The following is a 27,681-nucleotide window of genomic DNA, read 5'->3' as shown; positions in this document are numbered from 1 at the left end:
AAACTAGCATTTAAAAACCTTAATGCACAGATGCTGTGTTCTCTTCCAGCAAAATCCCATTCACTTCCCTGCTGCCACCCAGCCAGAAAGTCACGTATGTCTATTTTGCTTTTCACTTTTCAGTGACAGTTGTCACTAAAAAAAAGAGAAATTAAATTAATCCAGAGAGAAAGCTGTTTCACATAGGCAGTTTCTCGGACTGCTGAAAGTGAGACTGAACCTCCAAGAACTGACACAGCAGAGCCGTGAACTTGAGCTGCTGTGTAAATTTTCCTGGTTTCTTTGAAGCTGACCCACTGATAATGCTGGAGGCACTAACACATTGTTTGTAAACAATGAGGAGAAAACATGTGGAGTGACGATTTAATTTTCTGCCTGCCTGACATTTGATTGCTTAATGCAGTAATCCACAATGGGTGAAACTGTTCTGAGTACTGGCTTCCATATGGTTGTGATTTTGTCAAAACATTTCAGTTCAGCAAACCCATAACTGATTGTGAGGATGAACAGTTTTGATCATCCTGTTTTTCAAAATGTAAAACAGTTTAAGAATTGTCTGTTTTTAACATCATAACAAAAAGTTTCATTTCCCGTTTTAGAGCAACTTCTGGTTTAGAAATTGGCATTAATTTATGCTTCTGCAAACAACATTTGAACATGTTTGGAAGTCAAAATAAAATAGCAAGGTTTAGACATCCAATCTCAAGAATTTATGAGATGAGACTTTATTTTCCTGCCTAGCTCTCCAGAATGAAACCAAAGCCTTACCAACATGTAGAGGAAGCCACAGGGAGACAGTGGCGGTGTCTTTTATTTTCTGCTCAGTACTTGGGGCTTGTGCATTTTGTGGCTGTCTGTGATGTGAGTGTAAACTGCTGGATCAGGTTGCTCAGGTTAGAAACCTGTGGCTGCTTTGCTTTCTCAGCATCAGCATCCTAAAGAAGTGGTGCAGAAGAGCTGCAGCAGTGTTGCAGTCCCAGGAGCTGCTTTAGGGACACTGGGATTGTACTAGATAAAACTGTCTTGGTGCTGGGCTGTGTATCCTCTGCCATCCACTACCTGCTTCAAGTCATCCATACTTTAACTCATGGTATTTAAGCCATGCAGTATTCATCTACCTCTCTGATTATCTCTTTATTAACGGAACATCCTACATCCCAGTGCCTGAGCAACATGAAAATAGGGTCTAATGTTCTAGCATTTCAGTATTTTTACTTTTTTTTTTTCCCAACAGTTTCAGACTTGTTATTTTCTGTTGGTAAATATAAGAAAGGTTTTGCAGAGACCGTGCTGAATCTTGCAGTGTGGTTTTGATGAGTGAACATTCTAGTTTTCACTGGGTTACACAGGGCAAGACTTTTTTAAAAAAATGTTTATTTTTATGTGCCTGAAAAGGGCATTACTATTAATGGTTTATAAGGGAAAGATACCTCTGTTTCTAAGATATCTTGAAGGCATTAGATAACATTAAAGAGCCATGTGATGAATCAAGTACGTCTAGAAGAAAAGAGAACAGCAAGTAGCTTGAGTGGATACCTGTACATAGCGTTTTGTAAGCCTTTGAACTGTTTTAGATATAAAAGACACCCCTATTTCAAAGGCCAGCAGTCCTTCCGCTGCTCTCATTCTCTCCTGAAGTCCTGAGGTAACAGAATTCGTGCTAGAGAAGATAGGATTGTGCCTAGATTCAGTTACTGGAGCAGAACATCCTTAAAGCCGATGTTACTTGGCTCAGAAGAAGTGCATAGGTAGTAGACATTAGGGTGGGTCTGTGGCAAAGGGGAAGAAGCAGTTCTTTTTACTCTACAGCTATACTGGTAGAAATAAAAGCAAGTACCACAATCCCAGTGTTTACTTTGGGTTTCAATATCAATGCAATAAAATAAATAGCTTATTGACTACCTTAAAAATGACTGATGAGTCAGTACTGTGTGTTATGTTATGCATGAGGGATGTGCTTATACACCCCCTTGAAGGTGAATCTTTATGGTATAACCTGAAGCTAGCTGTAGCATTTCTTCCATATGCTTATCTTGATAGTACCATTTTATCCAGTGATCAGGCAATCTTTTCACTCACGTCAATTTGCATGCTGACCTACGCAGTTGAAGGTGAAGGGGTGCATACATCCCTGCGTGTGAATGAGAATGAGAAGGAACATGCTCAATAATGCTTGCTATTTTAGTGACAAGAAGCTTTTCTTCTTTAAGCACTGCTTTAACTGCAACTAAAGGTGTATTGCATATCTGGCAAAACATCAGCAGGGTGACCTTCCGATGCTCAGTTTATGTGCTGTGAAAAATAAAGAGCTGAGCACATCTCCCTGAGAGCTTTGCCAGACGGGGTTGATCCCACTCAATCCTATGCAGTTAACACCACTCCACAGTCACAGAAGGTGGATGTTGGTGCTTAGATCAGGTTACTTTCAGCATGGTAGATTCCTCAGGTGATGAGCAACATTCTCCTGCCCAGGTGCAGGGAACTTGATGAGGATGTGACTGAAGGGCATCCAGCATGGCTAGCCTACTGCAGTTGCCGAACTGGCCCTAGGGATCTGCTCTAAACTATATCAAAGTCAACTGGCATTAATGAACTGAGAAGGGGAAGAGGTTTTTTTCTGTTTCCGCAACTGTGCCTTGCTAAGCACTCAGCTAAAGACCATGCACTATTTAGAATAGCAAGTAGCTGTACGTAGGTAATTGCACATAGCTTGTTATAAGCCTCTGAACTGTTTCACACCAGGCACAGATGTTGTATCAACAGCTCCTCATCTCCAGTGGGAAAGACCTCTCTCTATTTCTGTGTAATTTTCTTTGAATCTCCTTAGAGCGATGTTGCTGTCGCCGCTCCAGAGCCCCACTGGTAGCCTCTCCAACACTTGTTTGTTGAAGGACGCTGGATGTCTTCCTCTATACCTGCACTGCAGTCTTTTAGGCGGTCTTTTTAGGCATATATTTAGTACTTTACCTATACATAGCACTTCTGTGCAAAGGCATTACAGAAAATTTCATGATATAGTCAATGAAAACATCTAAAGTCCATTAGAGACGTTGAGAGAGAATGTTTTACCCAGTTGGAAGACAGAATTTGGAAGTAAGTTACTTGCAGATCTTATTATTACAATCCTGTCCTAGACAATAATAATGAAGTATTGATGGAAGTTTTGCCAGAGCAAAGACTGCTGGGTTTCATACAGAGAAAAGATAGTGTCTTCATTTAGTTTTATTAGACTCTTGATACTCTGCCCATGTTTTTTTTAATTCGCCACAGTAAAATTCTAATTAAAGAACAGACTTTGCCTCCCATTAATATGACACTAAAAAAAAACATTTTAAAGAATGCAGCATCTTCTCTAAAAAAATTATAATGAGAAGACAAGCTGCCAGTGTTGTATAGAATGTTGTCGCTCCCTTATGAAGCGTTTCATGATTTTAAGCTCCTTGTAACATCTAGAGTGTCAGTAGAGGTAAAGGCTCATTAAACTGAGCATTAATTTCTACAAAAAGAAATAGGAAATATTCTCGGATTTTTTTTTGTGTTCTAATTTTCACTTCTTTTGAAGCCTCTGTCAAAATAGCTCATGATGGAAATTCTGAAAACGCAACACTTTGATATCTGTCAGGAGTAGAAGTTGTTTCTCCCATTTTGCTGCTTCCAAAATATATTGAGTTCATTACAGGATTTGACGAGGCTGACATCCAAATACTCAACTTTTCTTTGACTTTGATTGTATTTTCATTTATCCAAAATAAAATTGTACAACTAGGCAAGTGTTCTGAGCACTCTACAGAATACTGTAGGAATGTTCTTTTAACAAGGATTACTTTGGATAGAAAATGTTTCCTAAGAGGATATAAATAAACTGCAGGGTCTCTAAAGTGCTGTGATTGAATTAGGTACCACATGTTGGAGAGTCAATGACTAATGAGATCATCATCTGAGATTAAATCATGACCTAAATCAGCCACATGTTTCTTATCTGATTCAGACAATGAACTTCAGAGACAATCAGTACAATCTTTCTTGAAGGATGAAAACCTGTTCTGTCTCTAAGAAAACAAACACACACACACACACACACACACACACAAAATTAGATTAATTTCCTCCTGTGAGTAATAATCTATGCATTTTTGGAAAAATCAGCTGATGTTCCCTTCCCATCTTTTCCTTTCTATAGTATAGAAGAGTTTATAGAAACTTGGAAAATGAGATTGACTGCAAGTCCTGCCAGCCTCAGATTAACCTCAGGTTTTTGCTACTTGAGTGGATAGTTTTACAAATGCATATTTACATGTGCAAAGTACATTCTCTGGGCAGTGTTAGAGATGTAAACATTGAAACTGGCATTTTCTTCATTATAGTTTTGTGTGCTGTGACTGAAAGTCTGGCATTGGAGATAAAAACGCTAGTGCATACACCGTTGCACAGAAGCCCATGTTTAGGAACCTTAAGGCTGCAAAGCTACAAGCTCAGAAGACAGAAAATGCCAGGGCACGTAAATGGTAGCCTGTGCTCACATAATTAAAGAAAATATCATAATTCATAGGCTCAAGTACTGAATTACTGCTGCACTTCCAACCTTTAATCTGACATTTTCTTATTTTTGTGACACCAGCTTTGTAAGTTAAGTGCCTTATTTTTATGTGATGTTCCCTGGTTTGTTTGTTTTTCCTTAAAATCAAATGGAGAATATGAAAAATCCCTTCAAGAGCGTCATCAGGCTGATGTACAGACAGTTCATCAGCATGGACCACAACAAACCTCTGACATGTGGGTAATGGACTAAGAGTAGAAGGCTGTCACCCTCTCCGTGGACCACTTACTACATGGAGATTAAACAGCCAGTGGCCCATGGCTGCTACTAGGAACAATTGTAGGAGAAGTCCTGCTAAGCCCCTGAAGCCTTTAATTGCAGATTGCTTTTAATACAGATGAAATCTTTAAGGAATGTAGGTAATGAATTATCCAGAGGTGGCACTGAGTGTCTGCAAATTGCATTTTTCATAGTCTGATCAAGTACAGGTGGATTTTCACTGGGGACGCATGAGCATACCCCTGGGTGTGGGACAGTGCTTTGCCAGATTTCAACCTATTGCTCTGTACATGGAAGGTGTCCCAGCTTGTCAGTGAAAAGGATATAAAAATGTACTTTAACAAGCAAAACCTACCGTTTTAGCTTACTGATTTAAGCTAAAATCCCCTTACCTCTATTCCTCAAACCAACAGACTGAGTGAGCCTGAAGCTGAAACTGGAGATGGTAAATTCTGCATAACAGAAGTTGTCAGGGGCTGAACAAAGCATCTTACAGTGGAAACTGATCAGTTGTAGAATCATAGAACAATTTGGGTTGGACGGGACCTTTAAAGTCACTAGTCCAAGCACCCTGCAATGAGCAGGGACCTTCAACTAGATCAGGTTGTTTAGAGCCCCATCCAACCTGACCTTGGATGTTTCCAACGCTACCAGCTAACTGCCTGTGACACAGTTCAGCTAATCAAAATTATATTTGGAGAAGGATTATTTATTAGAATCTATTGTTCATTTCATTATCCTTCAAGAAGGTATTTATTTACAGAAATCCAATCTATTTGTTGCTTTGACAGTTATAGGACCTGTCTGAAGAGGAGACCTGAGCAGGACATGTTGTTCCACAGTAGATTGAAGGACATGTTGCAGGAAGAAAACCAGCTGCAGTTTGAGCAGTGTGGCCTCACCTGCCTGTACCCACTAGTGTATCTGTATGGATGAGGTTTCCTCATTCTGGAAGCTCTCTAAGGTCTCTAAGCATTTGTAAGAACATTTTTGAAGGGAATTTCTAAAAATCTGAGTTATTTCGAGGACAGACATTGTCCATAAACATGTGTTAGAAATTCCAAGGGTAAACAGGCTTGTAAGATAAACAGGGGTTAGTTTAGAATTGAGCAGATCAGCAAGTGATTTTTCAATATACTGGCTCGTGCCTTTATAAGAGTATTGGTATTGCCTGCAGTGCCAGCGTGTGAGGGACTCGGCGCTGCTCAGAGCCAAACGCAAGGTGGTGTAAACTGTCATTGTAAGGGGACTCCCCCTTCAAGGACCTTGTTTCCAAAGTCCATCGCAGGCTTGGCTTCTGTTTCCAAAATGAATCATGTTTGTACAGTGAGTAGACCAGTTCAGTATAGGGACTATAATTTTTCTATAGGGCTAAGTGAAGGGAACAAAAAGCTAGTAACTGATTATGTTCATTTTTTTATTCAATGCATCCAGGCATGTTTTAGCTTTTGCTGTTTCTTTGCCTGCTTTACGTTAGCTGGGCCAGCCATTTAAAATCCAGTCAGATTCCAAAACTGAATTCGACCAAAAAAAATCCACCCAGAGTTCAGGCTGCATTTCACCTTTAATTGGTATTCATAAAGTCGTTCTACAGCAGTGTAGTCATATTAAGGGGAGAGTCTAGCCCTAATTTCAAAATAAATTCTAAAATAATCTGCCTTAAACTATGTCCTCCTAGATTTAATACATTACTTGTATTTCCCGTTTTCATTTTTCAAAGGCCAGTATCTCATTTAAACATTTCAGACTGAATTTGGGATATTGATTATTGACTATAAGCTAAATTCTGTGCTTTAGAAAATTTGCGGTAAGTTCTTTTGTAGTGTGGATTAATTGAAGATCACCATCCGCCAAATGTGGTCCTGAGTCCTTAGGCTAAGAAAATCAACAACTTGATTTTTTTCAGCTGTGCCTTCTGCAGAATGTTTATGAATGTCCCACTGACTTTGCACACCTAGAATACAGGACTGGTCACTGGCTATAAAAAGAGACACCTGAAGGCTTACGCTAATGAGGAAAAAATAAACATAGGCCTTAAGACTACAGAGTCTGGTGCTGCTGTGATAGAAGATGCTGTTTTCATATTAATAGCATATTTGTGCAGTGATGGAAAAGGACTGGAAGAGCTCTTTTGACTCTCTGGTGTTGGGATAAGTCACTTGATAAATGTCATCCCTTCCTTGGAAGTCCTTTTATATATCTGCTACATTTTCAAGCTTGTGTGTTTGCTTCATCCTTGTCCAACTTGTGCTGCTGCACTAAATACTGGGTAGCTCTATTGACCCAGAGCACAGCGATTCACTAATCGTTCCTAGAGGGAAAACCAGCCATTTGGGAGTGAAGCAGCACTTCCAATGTGTCCTCCTTGTGTGTTTAACAGGACAGGATTGGTGACAGGATGCCATGCACGACCATAGCGGTGGGTGTGCAGAGCCTGCTGCAATTAGCCCTCACTTCAGCAAGCCACTGAGGCTTTGGGGTGGGGGTAGGGACGCAGGGAGGAAGAAAACACTTTGTGCTGCTTTGAGCAAGCTTTCCACCAAGGGGCGAATCCCTCACCTGTCATACCACTGTATGCAGACAACTGTAATTATGCTTGGGCACCCAGCATCATCCTTTACAGAGTTATATTCATTTTTATTAGTGGCGATTAATCTCTAGTCATATTTTTGAAGGAGAGAAACAGTAAGTTAGCACGTTTGCCAGGGAATGTTAGCACGTGACCTGAAATATGGCAGCTCCCCTTAATGTAGCATCTCCCAAGGGAGTGCTAGCTATTTCAGACTCATCTCTCATGGTATTGACATCCACACACGTAGTCTAAAAGGAGCATTTGTACCTCCCTGACATCACCACTCTCAGGTTGCTTTTCTTATTGATGGTATGGTTAAAGCCTCTGTATCATTTTGACATTTAGTGTCATATGCATTTACAGTGTCGCTGTTGTGTAAGCTTTAATCAGCTTTCTCTTCACATGTTGTTGCTATTATTATTTATTTCTATTATGGTAACACATAGAAGCTATCAACAGGAGCAGGATTAGACTGTGCTAGACTTGGGTTGTGTTTTAAAATGGTGTCTGTTATGCCCACAGGAGAAGTGGTGCTAATGATCCTGAAGTGCAGCGGGCTTCCATGGCTCTCAGGGTGCTTTGTGCTGTATCTCAGAAACCGGAATCACTATCACATGTCAGCTAGGAGTTGCCACGCTGATGTATATGGAAAAAATATGTCTTGGCTGCTGAAGTCTTTGGTTTCTTCTGTTTTTTCATTTCTAGTGGGAGCTACTAGACTAATCCCATAGCTAGTTATGCACTTGAGTAGTCTCACACACAAACAGTCCTATTGAGCTCAATGGAATTACTTATATGCATAACTACTTGGAATTAGCTTAGCAACTCTATGTCTGCCTACCTTTGTAAAGGTACAGAAGTTACCACAGTGCAGATCTATCAGTTATCACAATATAAATATCACATAATGTCCCAATGAAATCACACAGGTAATGAATTTACTTGCAACTCCACAGGCTGTCACTACAATATGGGACTTAATGGAAAGGGAAAAAGAAAACCAACAGGAACTGATAAACTTTGAGCAACAAAGATCTTATTTTTATGTGAGATTAGTGCAGTGTAAAATCAATTGAGGATGATATTTCATTATCACAAATTTTGCACTAACACGTTGCCAATGAATTTCACTCACTTCCCTTTGCAATTAATCAGCAGTGGATGAACTGATACTACATGAAATGGCTTTGCTCATTGTGACATATATAGGGCTTGAACTGATAGTTAAAAGCAGAACATCTTTACCATCGGAGGTAAAGGCTCACACCTAGAAGAGGTCAACTTGTCATTGTGTACATACGATCCCATCACTGGAGGGACAACAGGAGGTTCACCTTAGTTATGCACACATACTATGTTCACTTTAGTTATGCACACATACTATGACTCTGGTTTCAAACCATTTAGAGAACTGCAGTCAAAACCTGCTAGTAGTTTTAGGAACATAAAAAGAAGCTGAACAAGTGCAAAGGCTGTATCAGACATTGTAAATGAGACACAGTACAAACCCCGTGTTTTTGTAATTTTTTTTTATTTCGGTGTCTTCCATGAGCCTTCAGATGTACTTTAATCCTCATTTTTATGTCCTTTCCCTGATAAATTCCCATGAAATTCACATTCTTAGTAGCTATCTGGTATGCCACGCTGGTTTTTTTCATAGATAGTTAAAACATTTTGGCTAGCTACTTTGGGCTAAACGTACTGAACATTGTGATGTGCGCTCACTGATGCCTTGTACTTGGAAGCCTTGGGAAAAATCTGTCTAACTGCCAGCTGATTTTCTGGTCACTATAAGCTTCTTTTATTATCCAGATTTGGGTTTTTATTATTTTACAACCAATTGGAGGAATTTCTGCTCTTTACTCCAACATTTTGCTCTTCTCTTTGGCTAGATTGCAGAGTGAAATTTGGTACAGGGACAAAGCAAGCATGTGACTAAATATCAAAAGAAAGTAAGTGTTCAGATAAAAGCGACTTACATAAAAGGAGTTGTGTTTGGAGCAGACACCATAAATTTGAATCAAGATGCTTGAGATGATGATGGGAAATAGTTTTCCCTTCCTATAAAAAGTTTTCTTTCTCCTTCACTTTCTTTCAAAGTGAAAAACACAAACCAAGCAGACAAATCTGATGATTGGAACAGTCATTTGGGATATGGAAGACCAAGGATATAAGTCACATCTTCTAATGAGTGTTATTTATTCATATTAAGCAAATTAATTGCAGCTGGAATCATATCAGCCCAGAGCAACCCACAGGCTGGCAGTTGGGGCTCTGATGTGAGGTGTGCTAAGGTCGGAATCAAGTCCCTGAAGCAGGCAGGGTTAGGTTTGATTCCTGCATTCCCCTTCCCCATGCAAAGGGCTATCAGCTATGCTTGTGTGGTTTCGATCTTACCCTTTGTGGAGGTGTAAAACTGCATCCCCTGATGTTCAAGTTCTGCAGAAAACAAATCAGTGTTTCTGGAACGGAAATTGTTGGGATACTCCGTCAGCTCCCTCAGATTTGCTCCCCAGCTCAGAAGGCTTACAGAGTCTTAGTGAGCGTCTATGTGAAATAAAGATAGATCATTTCTTTCCACAGATTCTCAGTAATAATTTAAGACTTATAAAGAGTAAGATTTTGTTTGCTTGGCTCCCAGAGGTGTTAGTGAAGAACTATCATCCATGTTTACAGCTGTGGGAAAAAATGAGGCAAAGCAATAAAATACCTTGTGTGAGGCACAAGCAGAATTGTGCTCAGGGGTACATTGCATACTCTGCAGGACATGAAACCATCTTTCTGCACGTGCACACCTGTAGGACCCTGCAGATCCTTTTGGAGACCCTGGAATTGTCTTCTCATGGGTTTATTTTGGCCTTTAACACTTGCTCAAGAAACACAAGTTTGTGTAATCAGCAGTGCAAATTGAATAGTTCCTCTTCTTTTTCTGCTGAATAACCTCAGACTGACCAATGAGTATCCCACTTCTCAAGAAGGACAAAAATATTGCTAAAATTAACTGATATAGTCATGCAGGGTGAGTTTACAGCCATGTACCGTAGAAGGCGGCAGCTATGAAGTTTCTAGGACAGGAGCATCAGGCTTAAGTGGGGTTTACATGTACCTTGCTAAATCTGGAAACAGAGATCCAGGCCTGAGAAGCAGTGAGTATCACTTGGGGATTAGTTTACGTGTTTGCATAAAAGAGTTTGTGAAGACAGCTGTATTGCTGGGATTACACACTTGTTTCCTACATGGCACTGGATTTTACACCAACAGAAAAGTTGTTAGTACAATTGATACCAGCTCTCTGAGCACAACCAGCTGTACCTGAAAATGATCTGTAACTGTGTCTTTACCAAGGATTTTGCCAGCAACTCTATTCTGAACAGAACGATGATTTTCTTCACCCTTGATGTAGCTATATATTAAAAGGCTACTAAGAGGAGGGTAGAACTACTGAAGAAATCCTTGGTTTTCTGCCGTTTACTGATGAAACTTTAACCTCTGGGTGTTTGCTTTGGGTGGTTTTTTAGTATGAGTACATCTTAAATGGGTATTTTGCAGGTGCTTATTGCTATTTCTATAGCAAATCAGGATCAAACTGTTCCCTAATGCTGACTTGTTTCTCTCATCCTGCATATGGTCCACAAACAAGGAGAAGGGATCATACAGGGTTGTCATGTGAAGGGTTCTCACTGTGCCATAATGCATTCTATAGGGAACCTCCTGTCTGTGTGAACCGCCATAGGGTCTTTCTGTATTGCTAGTGCATACTGTCGTTAGCACAGAAATTAGCTGATGTACATACTCCATACCTTCATCCCTAAACCTGGTCAGCCTCATGAAATCCCATCTCCAGTGTTATTGTGGTTTTTTCTTCCCTAACGGTCTCTTTAGTCTAGAAAAAAAAAACAAACTCAAAAACTACCAAACAACCAGAAAAAAAAATATTAACAAACCCAACCTCAAAGGAGAAAACCTTCTTTAGATTATCGTATTTATTATCTTATGGGAACAGTGCAAAGAAAATATTTGATGACATTATTAAATCTACAGGATTTGCTTGGCAGTACTACCTGCCATTAACTGCACTGCAGCCAGGATGTGATCCTCTGCATCTAATTCCACTATAAATTCATTCCTTCCAGCTATCTAAGAGCACTAAGAAACAGGATATTAAAAGATCTAGGTCCTGATCCAATAAGGTTGTTAAACAAGTCCTCAAATTTAGGTATAATACTAGTGCTGTTGTCTCCTTGCATGCTAAAGTACGTTTCTGAATCAGGGGGTTAGTTTTAGAAAGTCTGAGGGCCCTTTATAAAGTTTCTGGCATTAACAGTGCCTCTGCCTGCTTGCCAGCCTAAGCAGAAGAGGCTGGGATGAGATGCTTGCGACGCACTTTCCTAATCATCGTGGTAAATGACTGCATGTTTTGCAGGTTGCGATAGCGATCACTGGGGACCACACTGCAGCAACCGCTGCCAGTGTCAGAATGAGGCTCTCTGCAACCCCATCACAGGTGCCTGCGTCTGCGCGGATGGGTACCGAGGATGGCGCTGTGAAGAGCTCTGTGACCCTGGGAGCTACGGCAAGGGCTGCCAGTTTAAATGCCAATGTCACAATGGAGCTACTTGCGACCATAAAACAGGAGAATGTCACTGTGCTCCTGGATACACGGGGGTATTGTAAGTTCAATGAAAGGTGTATTTTACTCTGCATCATTTAACCGCCTTGCTTTGCCCACTTTTAATGCAATGAGTAATTGGTAAAATTTACACAATCTATGTATTACACACATTGAGGAATCAGGTAATGGAATTTCAGAGAAACTAAATAAAGGAAATATCTTTTTTTGCTGCTAATTAGACCAGTCTGCAAAATAAAGTAAAATTTAGTGCTAAAGGGAGCTTAAAAAATCATTATATTTTCCAGCTTGTACAACAACTGTACCTGTTCCTAATTTCAGTATGTGAATACAATCCAAATTACAGTTGAGTTTTTATAAGCAATTGGACATTTGACTCATTAGCAGTCCAGTGCAGTATCTAATGGGAGTTACTATCCCAAATTTATTTGACTTTCAATCTAACTGAGGAAGTATTGCTGTTAGCTATATCAGCTTACTATCTAGGGGGTAAATTTTAAGCATAGTGAGCAGGGATTTAGCGGTGTGACTCCTATTAACTTTAACGAGAATCACGTAGATAAATCCCCATTCACCACATTGAAAGTTTACCAGTAGGATTCACAAAATCTGCATATTAATTTCAGGACAGCAAGCAATAGTTCCTTGTTTAAAATTGCCCACAGTGTAACATCAGTTCTCATTAGAGATCTTTTAGTAGTTTCAGAAGTAATTATGTTTTTCAAAATTATTTAAGGGGAAAAGAGAATTTAGTCACTGAATTTCGTTGGAGATCTATTACAGGTGACTTACTACTTTTGCAGTCTAATATTATTTGTTGACCTGCATAAAGGGGAAGGTAAAAAATAAAGACAATATTAACCTTCATAAATAAGTTATATGACTTTTGAATATTTTATTTAGTACCTGATTTCCTCGTAGGCTTGTGACCTCAGTCCTGGAAGTACTCACTGCTAAAGACTCTGCTTACTATTCGGAGTGGTCACATTGACATTAGCATGTCAGTTCTCAGCAGTAAGCACTTGCAGGGCCAGCCCCCAATATGCTGTATGAACATCTTCATCAGAGGATAGTCAGTTAGGGCAAGAACCTACTGTAGTTTCAGAACCTGAGATTAGAGGAAAGAAGTGATGCTGAAAAGCACCAGTGCACAAATGCAGGAAGCACTGGTTTTTGCAGGCACTAGCCTTGCATTGGCCCCACTTGAATACTGAGAGAGACCCAACAAGCTTAAATAGCGTTTAAATGATGCTGAGTTCTTGCCAGTCTATTATACACTGCAAATGTGAACATTTAGTAGTGACTGGAGAAATTTCAAACATTTTAATCCCATCCTTTCATTCTTTTTGCAGCTTCTTTTATTGCCATGTCACATAATTCACATTGAGGGCTTCATCCTGCAACTCTTACTTTCCTGGGCTATTTTAATGGATATGAGTTGTCCTGTTGAGATGGGTGGAATTTGGTATGTGCATAAAGATTACACACATGCATCAGTCTTACAGGACTGGATCCATGGTAAATAAATAAGCCCAGCAGAAATAAAAGAAATCTTGGCTAATTGGTAATGCCAGCTGAGTCTTACTGAGGTTTCATAATTTGCATAAGGACTCCCGTGATGACCCATCCTGTGGATTTTCCTCATGTTTCCTGTAAGTTCTTTCAAATGATCTCCTTTTTTTTTTTTTTCTTTTTTTTTCTTTCCATGAAGTTGTGAAGAGCGTTGTCCCCCAGGCAGTCATGGAGCTCAGTGTGAATTGCGCTGCCCTTGCCAGAACGGAGGAGTCTGCCACCACATCACTGGAGAGTGCTCCTGTCCTCCTGGATGGATGGTGTGTAGTTTGTTCATACTCATCTCTCATTTAAAGGTTGGAATAGGAAGTTAAGTGTTCACTATTTCAGCAGATGCCTTGTGTGCTTGTCAGGCCTATCTGCCATTTCTTGTCACAGGGCCCTAACAGTTCTGAAACTGGGATTACCTTTGTTGTGTCTGCACAGCATTTACACAGAGAGGCCACCAGTCTATGGCTGGTAGCTACCATCACAGAGTTAAACAAACAACAGTAAACCAAGCAGTGCCTGCTCGTTACACTTCTGTGTGGGAGAAGAGAAAAAAAATGTCTCTGAATTATAGTTCCATGGAATAATCTCTTCACCCTTAGAAAGCTCAAAGCTCAGCTCAACATTGTCAAAAGCACTGTCCTATTTCCCCTTCAGGAGAAAGGTAGAGGGATAGCCAGAGGGAATTCAGTGACTCAGTCTGTTGTTAAAGCAGGACTATACATAGGACACAGAGACCAGTTCAGTGTCCTGTCCTTACTCAGACATAATTCACATTGATTGCAATAGATTTGCTTGCATCGGGGGTTGCACTGGCAAGAGCAGATTGCCCTAACCTTTAATCCTTTGTGTCAAGAAAGCAAGGCCAAACATTTTAAAAGTCTTCAACTTTATCAGTAATGTAATAATTAACTCTCTTGGGATTTGCCAAGTCTTACAGGCCTACATACCATTTAGCCGTACTAAATTTCCTGGCATTTTTCCTGTATCCGATAATTAGTCTCTTGGCAATCTTGCTGGGTTTTGATGCATACAAGTGCTGTGACTTTTTATTTTAATACGTGGAAGACCCTGAATATCATCATATGACTGTGGCTTCTCAAGTGGACCTTATACCTGTTGAAACATATAAGGGCTGAGAGAGATGTTTATGTTCCTTTTGACGAGTACAGCAAATGCTGCCTCCATTTGATCACACAGCTGCTTTTATTTAAACAGTACCAACCATGATGTTCTGGTGGCTATCAGGCAGCATCGTGGAAGAAGAACATTGATGCTCATAATTTTGGTGGAAGCTGCGTATGGAAAATCTCTAACTGATAGTCATGGCAAAGGTGTGATGGCATTATTCCATTTCAAATGATACAGCAGGCAAAACTTTTCAGAAAGTTAAGTAAGAACATGACACTTTACCCCGAACTGGCATTCCATGGAGACAAAGGAAAGGGTCTTTCCTGAAGAGTGTTGGAGCTAAAGCAGCAATTCAAATATTTCTGAGGGCCTGTCAGTCCATTCTGACACTACCCCAAAAAAGTGATCAATAAAGTGATTATAATGAAAATATTACCCTTAGGGTATTTTTTTCACTTTCCCTTATCTTCTGCATGACAATATTTCTCAGGATCTGAGTTGTTCTGCTGTACTCTTCCTTACCTGTATTTTATCAGGAGTTTTCTCGTTTTTTTTTTTCTTTTTTTTTTATTGCAAAGTTGAAAAGTCACTGAAGAGATGAGAATATCCGAATAGAGCAGTAAGTTTTTAGAGGTCTCTTAGGAGGCAGCATAGACCCTAAAGAAGAACCGCAGCACTGGGGCTGCACAGCAGCTGTGGTCATGTATTCTGGCCCACTTCTGCCCTGTTCCTTACAGCTTGGAATTTCTTCTCTGCATTTTTAGGGGCCCAGAGAGACTTTCCTGAAAACTGTGTTGTTGGCTGCTCTGTCCCCAGAGAAACCCTAGAGTTAACAATTGATGTTTCAAACAAGCATAACTGAAAATTGAAGAGAGAGATCAAGTATTCCGGGGAAAGAAACTCAAATTATAAGTAAAAGCACTCAGCTTGTAAATGTTGAGATTTTAAGAATAAAGGGTCTCTCCAGGGTTTTAATGAAAAGCTGGTAATTCAGTACGCAGAGAGAAAAAATATTTTTTCAAGCTATATTTTTAACTCTTGGTGGTTGGAATGGTTTGGGACGTGAGACATGAGTGGGCTGTAAACGAGCCAGCAAGATGGGATTGCTAGACAGCATTCATTTTCTTTCACAGCATGGATAGTCTTTCTTTGACATCAGGAATTTTACTTGCTGATTTTGAGGCTTGAGACTGCATGTATGTGTTGAATATACCATCATGCTCGAAGGAGGGAATTCTCTCAGGATTTATACAAGTGCATAACCGGTTGGATCTTATTGCTGCTAGATGAGCTACAACTTTTATCTTTTCCTAGGTTGGGCTTATTAACAGCAGCTCAGCTCCCTTAGGGGTTTGGTTGCCTGTGGGATGTGCAAGGGGAGGCAATAAGTTGAATAGGAGGAAGTTCTAGGGTTCTGAGGTTCTTCCTTGAATCTGCCATCTTCAAAGCCTGGTTCTTTTATTACTTGTAACATTTCCTTCCTCCTGCTTCCTCCCACTCAGTGCAGATGCTCCCAGAAGCACAACAAGTTATACAAACTGTGTCCTGTGAGATTTTACTGTCCCATGGTTTTTTCACCAAGAGGATGATGGCTAACAGCATATATTGTTGAACTAGTCAACAAAATGTGGCTTCCAGCATACTATGATGTTGGGCTTTTCCCACTTCTGTGTCTTTGTGGCTGTGGGAGTTAGTGGGTGGCTGCTTTAGGGCCTCATTAACAATTTACAGGTTTAATTCTATACATCTTTCTCATTTGCAGCATTAAATTCTCCAAGTGCTCTCGGGAAGTAGGGAGAAAAGTTAAATTTAGCATTACAGTGCTTCTCAGAAACACTTTTGAAGGACTAGATCTCCGTGCTCAAGGAAGCAGGAATTTTTCCTTGCATGACAGAACATTTGTCACTGGTAACACACCCTGTTTGGTCCCTGATCCTGTTTTCAGGGCTTTGCATCATGGTGCCATGTTAATTACAACTCATTCTGCTAATCACTTCTTATTGCCTCTGAGCTTTATAAAGCAACTGTAATATGTATTTTTGTCTATTTTTCTTTCTGTTGTGGATTTTAAAGTTGGGGGGGAAGGGGGTGGAGAAAATGGAGCAGGAAAAAATCTTTCCTATACTACAAAATGGTAATAATATAGCAAACAATGTCAAAAGCAGAAGCTGATGAGATCAGGGCCTTAAAAAGGTGCTGATGGGGTGAATTTTACTGATTAGATGTATGAGCAGCAGGAAACATTGGTCTGACATTTGATCCTCCAGAGACGGATGTTTTGGATTCCCTTAGTACATATTAATGCAAAAAGCATGCCTAAAGATTCTCTTGGCTCCGGGGGGATGCATCACAGAGTATTGCTTTCTCATCATTTGTTGATAGAAATCCTGTTCCTTTTGAGACATGAAGAGAGAAAGTATTTATTATCAAGATAAATGGATACTTACATTTTCAGATATATAGTGTTGTGTATTACTCAAGTCCAGAGACACCAGTTTTTTAACACTGTAATCTGAAAGTTCTTGAACTGAGGCCAACCTGTCTGTTTTACAGCCAAGGAGCCACCTATCACTCCTTGGGAAAGGCTTGAAGTATCTTCTTTTATGATTACATTGAAGAGCAGCCTCTCCACTTTGGGGTTGTTGATATTACTAAACTTCCCAAACTGTTGAGCAAGAACCCCAGGGAATGAAAGCAGCCATTATGTTCCTGTTTTATGTTTTGTATAAGTTGTGTCTAATATGTGCCTTGTTCAAAACTCAGAGCCCCTGGGCCTTGGTAGGGGAAATGTGGCTTCTGAGAGATTAAAACAAAATAATAATAAGGACAGAAAAACACTGTTTCTATGAACCCCTCTGCACACTGTGCATGGCACTGGCAGCAGCACCACTTGCTACCGTTGCCAAACGTTCTCGTTACAGGACCCCATCTTCAGATCACAGCAGTGCCAAACTTGTTTTGGCTGAAGTTACTCAGCTGGATACCAGCCTCAGATTTTATGTTTGCTCACATAAAAAAAAAAGGTTCATACAACTTCTAAGAAAGTCTAGGGAAGTCCTTCTAAGGTCTTAATATTTGGCAGGGGACATAATGCAATACTTGGGGGGAAAACCGCCTGAGTTCAGCAGATAAATTCTTCAAAGGCACAAGCCATGGTAAGCATTGTCCACCTTAGGGCTGCAACAAGGCTTGCCCAGCAATTGCTTTTCCTTATGAGCAGTGCCAGGGTGCGCAGTCAAGAGTGACAGTCTGTCTTTTCTTCACTTTTGGGGTGCTTAAGCAGGGAAGGGAAAGACAAAACAACTCAGAGGTGGGGTTTTGGGTCCAGATGAAGGAGAGGGCTAAAAGGGAGTCTGCAACAAGGGTTTGTGGTAGAGTGGAATAAAGAGGCAGGAAAGCAGAGGGCTGGGAGCATAAAATGGGAGAGAGCTAGCCACCAAGATGTGGAGTTGAGGCAGGTCAGGGACAGAGATGTGGCTCCAAGGCTGGGGATAAGGAGCTGGGAGGATGTTGGATGATGCATCCAGCCAGTGTTCAGGGATTAGGCAGATATTCCGCTGCAGATTCAATTCTTCTGGCGAAAACGCTACTGCACTGCTAATGTGAAGAGTCAGATTGCTTCTGTGTCATCACTGGTGGCTTTCTGCAACTATCCTAATCTCTTGTTCCCATCCTGCCTCCTCAATGGCTTAGACAAAGAAATGGCAGATGCCGTTCTGTGCTGCTTGAAGAGATAAGTGTGGGGGCTAGGTGAGATGGGAGGGATTGAAGTAGGTAGGATCTGAAGAGTAGTAATGGACTTCTGCAGCAGCTTTATTTGGTCTTCTTCATGGTTCATTGATGTGGGGCTGTCTGAACAGGGGAGATCATCATAGACTATGACAACTAGCAGAACTTCATCCTCCCAGCGCAGCCTTTCCAAGAATCCCTCTCTTCCCAAATGTTCACTTTGCGACACGTACCCAGGGTAGATCCAACAATTTTTCAGACCCTGTATTTCACAAAAAACCCCACCTGCACATATGCAGCTTTGTAGCCTTCTCTGATTGCCTTTAACCTCTCCCAAGCCCTCCTGCATCGATTCAAGGGGCAGTGAATATCCAGCCACCCCAGCTGCGGTTTATGGGGTCAAGCCAAATAAGACAATTATCAGTGATTGTACAGTGGTAAGCAAAATCCCTTCTGGAGACAGGGTAGAACAAGCATTTACTCTGGTAGCAGAATTTTGAGGCTGTCTTTAGCCCATCTTAAACAAAAAAATAAATAAATATTGCCACTATTTACATATAGTTTTAGCAAGAAGGACAATAAAAATCCGAGCTGCATACAGAAATTTATTGTATTATGAATGTTGACTAAATATTGCTCTTTCTGCAACCTTTACCAGGGGCTGGTGTGTGCACAGCCATGTCCTCCTGGAACATTTGGAATTAACTGCAGCCAGGACTGTCCATGCCACAATGGAGGACACTGTGATCCCGTGACAGGAAAATGCATCTGTACAGCTGGCTATATAGGAGACAGGTAAAAACCAAAACCCAAAAGCCCTTAGTTTTAACCATGGATTGGCAATTTTTATATCCCTTGCAGGACAATCTTACTCTCTGAAAAATGGTGTTATGTTTCTATTGCTCCAATTAGGTTCATCCTTCTGAAGCAGTTCAAGCATTATAAATGTGGCAATGTTATTACTTTTTATTGGCAGTGCTCCCCATTTACAGGGTTTTTTTTAATATAACTTTTAAAATTTAATGGATTAAATTTAATTTAGATATTTACAGTGATAAATTTAATAGAGAGCATTACATGTTTACAAGATATGTAAATGAACTATATTTATACAAATTAATATCCTCAAGAGTAAGCAATGCAGTAGTTTAATGTTTCCTTCAGCCCCTCTGTGCTGCTGCAGCACTGATCCATCTCAGACACCAACAAAAGGTGATAAATCCTCAAAATTTATAAACGAGAGCCTTCACTCATAAATCAGTCAGGGAAGATGATAATATTGTTTTACAAAGGTGTCATGGATTCAGCAAAATGACTACACAGCAAAGTCAAGGTGGGATTGTGACACGTGTTGGTTTAGCCCTCCAGCTAATCCTGCCAGCAGGGTTAACGGTGGGGAAGCTGCAGTTAAATAACCTTTCATACGCAGTTTTCACCAGGGGTTGGACTGTGTCACCAGGGTTTCCAGAGACTGTGGGCACAGCTCAGTAGTGTATGCTGTGCTAAAGCCCTTTCTCCTATATCTTTCCTTCTTTTATTAGCTAGAACAAGCTAGTATCAGTATACTGACATATGCTACAATTATACTTTTATGCAGCAATGCTTGTTGGATATTTCTTATTTCTTGCTTCACTGTATAATCATCAGGTCTTTATAGCACACAAACATACCAACCTTCAGCACTGGGCTGGGGTTCAGAAGGCTGTGTGCTTTCCCATTAAATGTGCAAGTTCTTTGTTTCCATTTTATCAACAGCAGTAATCGGAGAGGGTTCTGGAGATTATGTCAGGATTTGCATGTGGTTGAATATGGTGGAAATACTAATTATTTCAAATTAATTTTGTAGAGAAGACACCTCTTCCCCCATCCTCCATCTGGAGACAGTGATTTCAGCCATGGTGTACCATATAATTACTGTTGCTAACCAAAGCTTTCCCTTTCTCTCATTTTGGAGACAATTTCACTGAAGGAAGCGACTGTGCAGCCTGGACACTTACGTTGGTGACCACACTTCACTCCCAAGCTGTCCCCAGTTCTGGCCATGCTCAGGAAAGCTGACAGAGGCCCTCTGTCTCTAGATCTCCTCTTTTGATTGTTGCAGACCTAGATTGATTTCTGGCTGTAGGTAAATCAAAAGTGTCAGAGCTGTCAGGAGCTCCCAGCCAGCAGCCTGCAGCTGAGCCAGCTTCTTTGCTCAGCTGCCAATATAACCCCAGCCGCGAGGGAGGACATGCAGCAGAAGAGCTGGCTCTGCTACAGGCGTGTGGCACAGGGAAAGAACAGTAATGGAGTTGCCAAACAGCAACACTTGGGCACTCCAACAATAACAGAAAGGACTGTTGGGGGTGAGGAAAGGAGATGTAGAAAACAGAAGACCTAGTTCTGCCTGCTGTCCAAAGCAAAAAGGTTTGCTTCTGGTTGCCCTTAGAGTGGGAATGGAGAAGGTGGCTCCAGGAGAGACTGGGCAGAGGAGGCACTGCAGGGCAGACCTGACAGGAGTTCACAAGAATTGTCCTTGAGCAAAGGGAGTGTGGGCTTTTCAGAGCTGTACTTGGAGAAAAGTGAGAAAGATTTGGACTCCGAAGAGAGATGTTGCTTGCAAAGACAGAAGCAGGGAGGGAGAAAATAAAGCATAATCAGTTGGAAGAGGTGGAAGAGAAGCCAAAGGAAGATCCCATTGTGGACCCGCACCCAAGCAAAACCCTTAGGAAAGGCTCACCTGCAGCCTCAAAGAGCAGCGAAGTTAACAACAGACGCTGAAGGGAGAGGCAGAAGAGCAGAAACGCAGGTGTGCAGAAGGATGAATGAGATCAGGAGAAAGTTAGGTAAATGGGCAGTTCAGAAAGCTTTTCTAGCAGCAGGGAAAAACTATTAGCCTAAAAATTCTCACCTTTCAAATGGGTTGTCAGAAGGTTAAAACATGTTTTTTTATCAGCCTTTAATGAGCCTTCAATAAGGGAGGTGAAACCTTAGGCCCATTATATTCCGTTGGAGTTCTGCCTCTCACTTGGGCTAGGACAGCACGTTGCCTGTAATGGTTTGCTCTGAACAGGCGTGCATACCTTTGCTGTTAGTTACAGTTAGCTGATGCTAGATTGCCCATTGATTTCAGTGAGGGCAGGAGCAAGCACAAGGTCTTAAAAAAGTCTAAATTGCTTTCCTTAGTTAAGCATTCATACAGCATAGACAATGGGACAGATTAGTTAACACCACTTTAGCCTAAAGTCTATTTTACTTTCTGGATCCCATGCAACTATTGCAGTGTTACAGTACAATTAGAAGTGGAGCAGGAGAATGCTGCTGCACAGCAAAATTGTATTTTCTTTAAAATTTTACAAAGCATTGAAAAAATCTTGTTAATAATAACAGAAATAGTGAATAACAACAATAAAATGTAAACATACTTTATGTACTGTCATTTTTTTAAATTGTCTATAAGTACTATATAATACTATGGTTCATTGTCTTGTGCAGAAGATAATAACTTCTAGTTAGATAAATATCTGTGGAGATTAAATGGTCATAAAGGTCTATGTAACTGTGATTGCCACACTTCGTTCTGTACCTGTTTTCTAGGAAGCAGCACTGCACTAAATATCTAGGAAATTGGCAAGCACTATTAATAACTCCAGGAAGCTTTGTGCTCTGCTAAAATGACTGGGTATGTCATGTAAATGTATGTTTTGCAAACTGGAAAGGAATAATAGCAGAGGCACAGTTAGAAGCTGAGGATAGAGTGTCTAAGAATTCCGTGGCTGCCAGGAAAATTGAACATACTGTTTTAGTTTTGTTTCCCATATTGCCATTAAACCTAAAGATCGAATCTTAACAGAATAAATACCACATTTGTTACAACTACATGAGCAGACTTATTCTCTTGTTGTTGTGTTTGTACCTGTATCTTTTATTGACAGAATGGCAATCTCCAGGCTAGCACATTTTGGATGGCTTTTAATATTTCTCTATGCTACATAAATGCGATTACTGTTACAAAACAAACAAACAGAAAAGCTAAAAAAACATTACAGCATTATTCCATGAAAAAAAATTATCTGGAAAAAATGTAGGTGTATGTACTAAGTTCATCTGTTAAGCAGGCTGTCTTATGTTTAATATTTTGTGAAATTGCTTCCATTAATTCTACAGGTGACAGCCATATTATCCTATCCCAACCCAAATAATTATAGTACATATTAAAGTTCAGTGGATATTATAATACGAATCTCCCCAGATAGGCAGAAAGCAATGTAAATTAAACAAGAAACATAACTAGGGCTTAGCAGCTCATTTTGTAATTTAATTGAACAATGTATCTGGTTGTTAATGGTGCTATGGACACATTAGATTGATATGTTGCAAAGGAAAGATGTTTAAGTAGAAGGCTAATTCCTGCTGTGATTATTCTTATGTTCCAGAGGAGTCATTATTAGTATTCTTTGTATAAAATTCATTAGCAGTAGCTGCTTGATCTCCAAATAAATAAGTTGGTTAAATTGTTAGTAGAAAAAGGCTAATTATGTAAATGGATTAGGTCGTCAATATTTCATTTCCAGATGCTTTTCTCCCTGCTAGGTAATGCTTCATCTTCTATAAATATAGAATGATATAGTACACTATTGACTAAGTATTCATCTCGTTGAGTACAGTGCTCTCCTGCTAACTAGTAGAGCTGTATACAGCAATGGAGACATAAGGCATCTTAATATGTTCTTCATTGCATTTCATTTGCTTTAAGTGTTTCTAGTCCTAATGTTACCCGTTCTTTGCTGGTTATTTCCTCTGCAGCTGAACTACTATGAGAGCAGCAGGGCTAGCAGCCAGTACCGTTGATGATTCTCTGGGCTCCTTCCCTTCCTGTTTGTCACAGGCTCCTCTCTCTTTGGGTCTCGTATGAACTCCTGAACTTGGATTGTGTAACTAGTAACTGTGTTGATGCTTGCTGCAATTAAATCACTAGCTAGGCCTTTTGCTTTGTTCATTTATTTTTAGTAAAACGTGATAATCTGAAGCTGCAAAAGTAATGCTCTTCTTATATACCGACTGTGTTCAGGGCAGTTTTGCCTGGCTTGCATCACACATTAATCTTTTATTACTTATCATTATATTAACTCTCACCTGCCAGCTGTGAAATGACCTGCAGAAAGACATTTAACAATTGCCTCTATCCACTGAGTTTACAGTATACACTTTAATCAATGCTCAGGATTAAATTAATGCTGATAGGCAATTTCCAATATCTGGCATCCTTGCGATAAGGGAATTGGGCTTTTCTGGGCTTCTTTTTCTTTTTTTATTACTGAAAAAGGTCTATCTGTATTTCACGGTGGATCACGTAAACTGTAGTACTGACTCATTGCAGAATTTTGAAACCACTGAATTATGTCAAGCACAGAATCAGTTGCTTTCTTTAGGACCTTAGTTTAGCTTTTCAAAGTAGGAAATATTACAAACGCTTAAACTGGTTGCATAGGACAATGAAACATGACTTTTTGGCAGATTTCATAATGTATCCAGTAGGGAAATATTTTAAACAGTGCATGGGAGGTGCAATTTAAAACAATCTGTGTATAGCATTTGCAGGTTCCATTTTTATGTGTATCAAATATTAAACATGTTGACAATTTTGGAGAAGATACTACACTAAGGAGTACGAAAGTGATTTGTCTTGAGATTTTATACTACTGAGCATCCCTGGAGTAAGAGATTAAAAGCAAATCTGAGCTTTAGTTACTCGGAACACACACAAAAGGCAAGGGAGTATATTTTCTCCTAGTTGGTATAAAGCTACTGCAATGACAGCATAGGGGGAAAGTAAAACTTTTCATTGCAGGAGAACACTTTATTCAATATTGCTTAATAGACCACATTCCCTTTCAATCCACGTTATCACTAAGAGGACTGCATGCTTTTAAAGAAGGTACACAATCCTTTTGTAATAAAAAGAAAGCAAATGTATGAGCGGGTTTTTTATAAAGTATCCTATTCTATATCAATTTATTATTGTTAATGAATGGAATTGTCAAGGTCCAGAAAACAAAATCCACTTTGTTAACTGAGGTAATATTAACTAATGCAAATTTTGTGGGATATATTTGGACAGAAATTAATGCACTTTCAGTTAACAGCAATTTATGTGCCCATGATATCACATAACTCCAATGGTATCAGTTCACAGTATATTACTTAAATAAATGAGCAATGATTTTGTACTTAATTCATTAGCAAAAACATTCCTATGTAGAAGTCATAAGCAGACTAAACTATAGCATTTGACTGGATCCTGTCTCACATATTTCATTGCAGGTGTCAAGAAGAGTGTCCTATTGGAACATACGGCTTTCAGTGCACACAAAGATGTGACTGCCAAAATGGTGCAAAGTGTTATCATGTAAATGGAGTGTGTATGTGTGACCCTGGATTTAAAGGTATTTATTGCCAAGAAAGAATGTGTCCAGAAGGATTTTATGGCCTCAAATGCAACAAGAGATGTCCTTGCAATATTACCAACACTCTCAGGTATGTACATCGTAATATATACTAGTGCAGGGACTGCTCAAATAAATGCATTGGGGAAAAAAAATCAGTCAGCTACACCTACTCCCTTTTTCTCTATAGTTTTAATTAAGAACACAGACAGTTCCTCTAGGTTGTAACCTTTGATTTAAATGACCTCGGGTTTGGAACCATAAGCATCAGTCCAGCCAGCTACTAAGCATCTGTTAAGTATTTAAACAGTACTGCTAAAATCTGAAACAATAAGACATATGGCCTTATCCTGTAACTGCAGTCTTCTAGGCATAAGAACTGTCATATGATGCCCATATGTGTGTTTAATAACCCACTGAAGTTTAAAAAATACAGATATATTTACTGAAATCTATCATTTTGGCTCTTTATATGACATGCGTGTGTTTTCTTGTTAGATCTATAGACAGCAAGTAGACTTTCAAAATGAAACCTAATTTGCTTCAGTTTATATCTTGTGGCAAATTACCTTGTTGAAAACACTTGAGGCAGATGTATAAATAGACTGAAATCAATATCCCCAAGCCAGTCTATGGAACTGGAAGAAAGTCGACATTGTCAAGATAGACTTCTCATGTGTGCCTATTTTTGCTCTTCATTCAGTATGTGTATGTGTGCAATATTCAGGAAAATAAATATCAGGGAAGTATATCTAAAGTGGAATAAACCTCACTTAAAAGGTCAGGTTTCAATGTTTTATTCCCTTTTGGTTTTTTAAGGATCTAATTCTTGAGGTTCTCATTCCTAAGAGCTAGAGCCACAAACAGACTTGAGTACCTAACATGAGCCAGGTTGCATTTACTGTCCTTTTGCAGGCTTGAATAAGTTTTCCAAACCCTGAAAACAGGAGGAATTTAAGGCTCTTCCCTATTATCCTATTTGTTGCCTTTTGTAACTCCTTGCCTTGTTGACTGACTGCTGGAATTGCTGTTTGGAGATTTCTTACTCCCTCACATGTAGTAAAGGGAGCCTGGGCAGCAAAAGCACTCTGGCCTGAGCTATCCTGGTGGAGTAGAGTGCCCACATTTCCTTACCATGCCTGCAAGATGCTGAGCCCCTCAGCCCCGACTTGATTTCCTCCTTTTTTCTGTCCATTACTGTTATGCATTCACAGCCAATTCAGGATTGTGCAGGCTTCAGAGGGAGGTGGGGATAATTGATGCCCAAGCAAATATGCCCTTGATGCAGACATTCTTCAATTTTAAACCAGACAGGTAGGGACCTGACTGTCTTGCTGATGATGACAAACCTACCTTGCAATCTTGCAGCCTGCTAAAATATAAGCACTCCCCTCCATTATGTGTGCAAGCAATACCACCTAATTTGTGTGCGTGCACACACACACACACTCACACACACACAAACACTTCAGGCAAATCCGTTTGTGTGCTTGAGATAGACTCTATTTGTCTCAGTCTTGGAAATAAACAGGTGATCTTTCTTGTGAATTCAAGTTCAACTGCAAGCGGTGAGGGTTTGCTTAACTGAAAGTCAGAGCTCACAGTGGATTATTTAAAAGCCTTGTAATTCTGATGGTACGAGTCCTCTACAGAAAGATAGCTCTAGCTCCAGTGGGTTTGACAGCAAGGTTCCAAAGTGTTTGACACCTCAAAAGTAACTCTGTACAACAGGCTTCTATTACTTCTGATTATTTTGTGTATCATGAAATCATTGCGAAAACATAACATCCCTAAGGCATGAGCTGAGCATTATACACAAAAAGTTAACGTGCTGTACTGAGAATAGGGGATGTCTCCAGAATTACTGCAGAGTGAGCTAAGGTATAAATCCCTGTGTGTCATACTACTCTGCAGTACCTGCCAGTGAGCACGACTTAAACCTGCGGTAAATACCAGCTAAACTGCTCCTCAGTGAAAGCTGTTCTTCATGTGCACTGGAGGGTGAGAACATGCTCTTGGACTGTAGCTGATACAGTGTGCCTTCACTCCCTCTCCTAGCCTGCAGAAACCTCTTTGTGTGCCCATTTTCCTATAAAGGTTTAAATAGAGTGAAAAGACTGCAGGCCACAGGCAAGGCTGAGTTTGGCTGCTGTTTCTCAGCTAAGTGCTCAATTCCGTAAGTCTTTTAAGTAGAGGAAGACCGTAGGTTTGAGGGTGCTAGAATTGATCCTGGCTTACTCAAAGAACTAACTGGGAGGTGCTCTGGGGGGTTGCCAGAAGATCCTTCCTGAAAGAGCAGATTAGCACCATCCAGCTGTGAAGAAAGATGAGTTCTCAAGTTTGAGAGAGCTCAGGAAGGTGGAGGATTGAATCCTCTCACAGCTCTTCTCTGGGCATGTGGTCATTCTTACACACCATGTGCCTGACCTGTGCCTGGCTGCTGTCTGACAGATACATTTTATGCCTTCCCTCCCATCACTGGTCCCTCAGCTTCGCTTGCAGCATCCTCTGCTAAGATGGTATCTCCATTTCCTTAATAAATGAGTCTAGTCTCTACATTGATAAAATCTCCCTTTTTGCTACATCTTATCACTGCTGTTATGGAACAAAGAGATATCAGTAAGCTGTAGATCTGTAAATGTTCTTTCATTCATCCATGGTATTTCAGCTTTCCACTTTTCAATGAGCTCCTCAGAGTGCTGTCAATTTCTGAGCCAAGGAGTCTTAGAGCTGATGGAAAATGACCTTCTCCAAAGGCACTCCGTATTCCGAACAAACCTTTTCACCGATTGTTTAACCAGTCTCATGCAGCACACAT

General features: G+C 40.2%; 1 protein-coding gene across 8 annotated transcripts in view; it reads left to right on the top strand.

Annotated features, from left to right (window-relative positions):
• The window catches only part of MEGF11 (multiple EGF like domains 11), a gene marked incomplete at its 3' end in the record, with an annotated part of 303,133 nt that overhangs the window by 184,031 nt on the left and 91,421 nt on the right, over nucleotides 1-27,681 (top strand). For all 8 annotated transcript variants that reach the window (XM_080396936.1, XM_080396935.1, XM_080396939.1 and 5 more), the window contains 4 exons: nucleotides 11,812-12,058; nucleotides 13,730-13,850; nucleotides 19,097-19,233; nucleotides 24,742-24,954. In XM_080396936.1, coding sequence (XP_080253062.1) covers nucleotides 11,812-12,058; nucleotides 13,730-13,850; nucleotides 19,097-19,233; nucleotides 24,742-24,954 — 718 coding nt within the window. The remainder of the gene's footprint in view (nucleotides 1-11,811; nucleotides 12,059-13,729; nucleotides 13,851-19,096; nucleotides 19,234-24,741; nucleotides 24,955-27,681) is intronic.

The sequence above is a fragment of the Falco punctatus genome (genome assembly GCF_963210335.1).
Source record: "Falco punctatus genome assembly, chromosome: 7".
Taxonomy (NCBI): Eukaryota; Metazoa; Chordata; class Aves; order Falconiformes; family Falconidae; genus Falco; species Falco punctatus.
The sequence above is the reverse complement of the archived record's forward strand: the minus strand, read 5'-3'. Positions and strand labels throughout refer to the sequence as shown.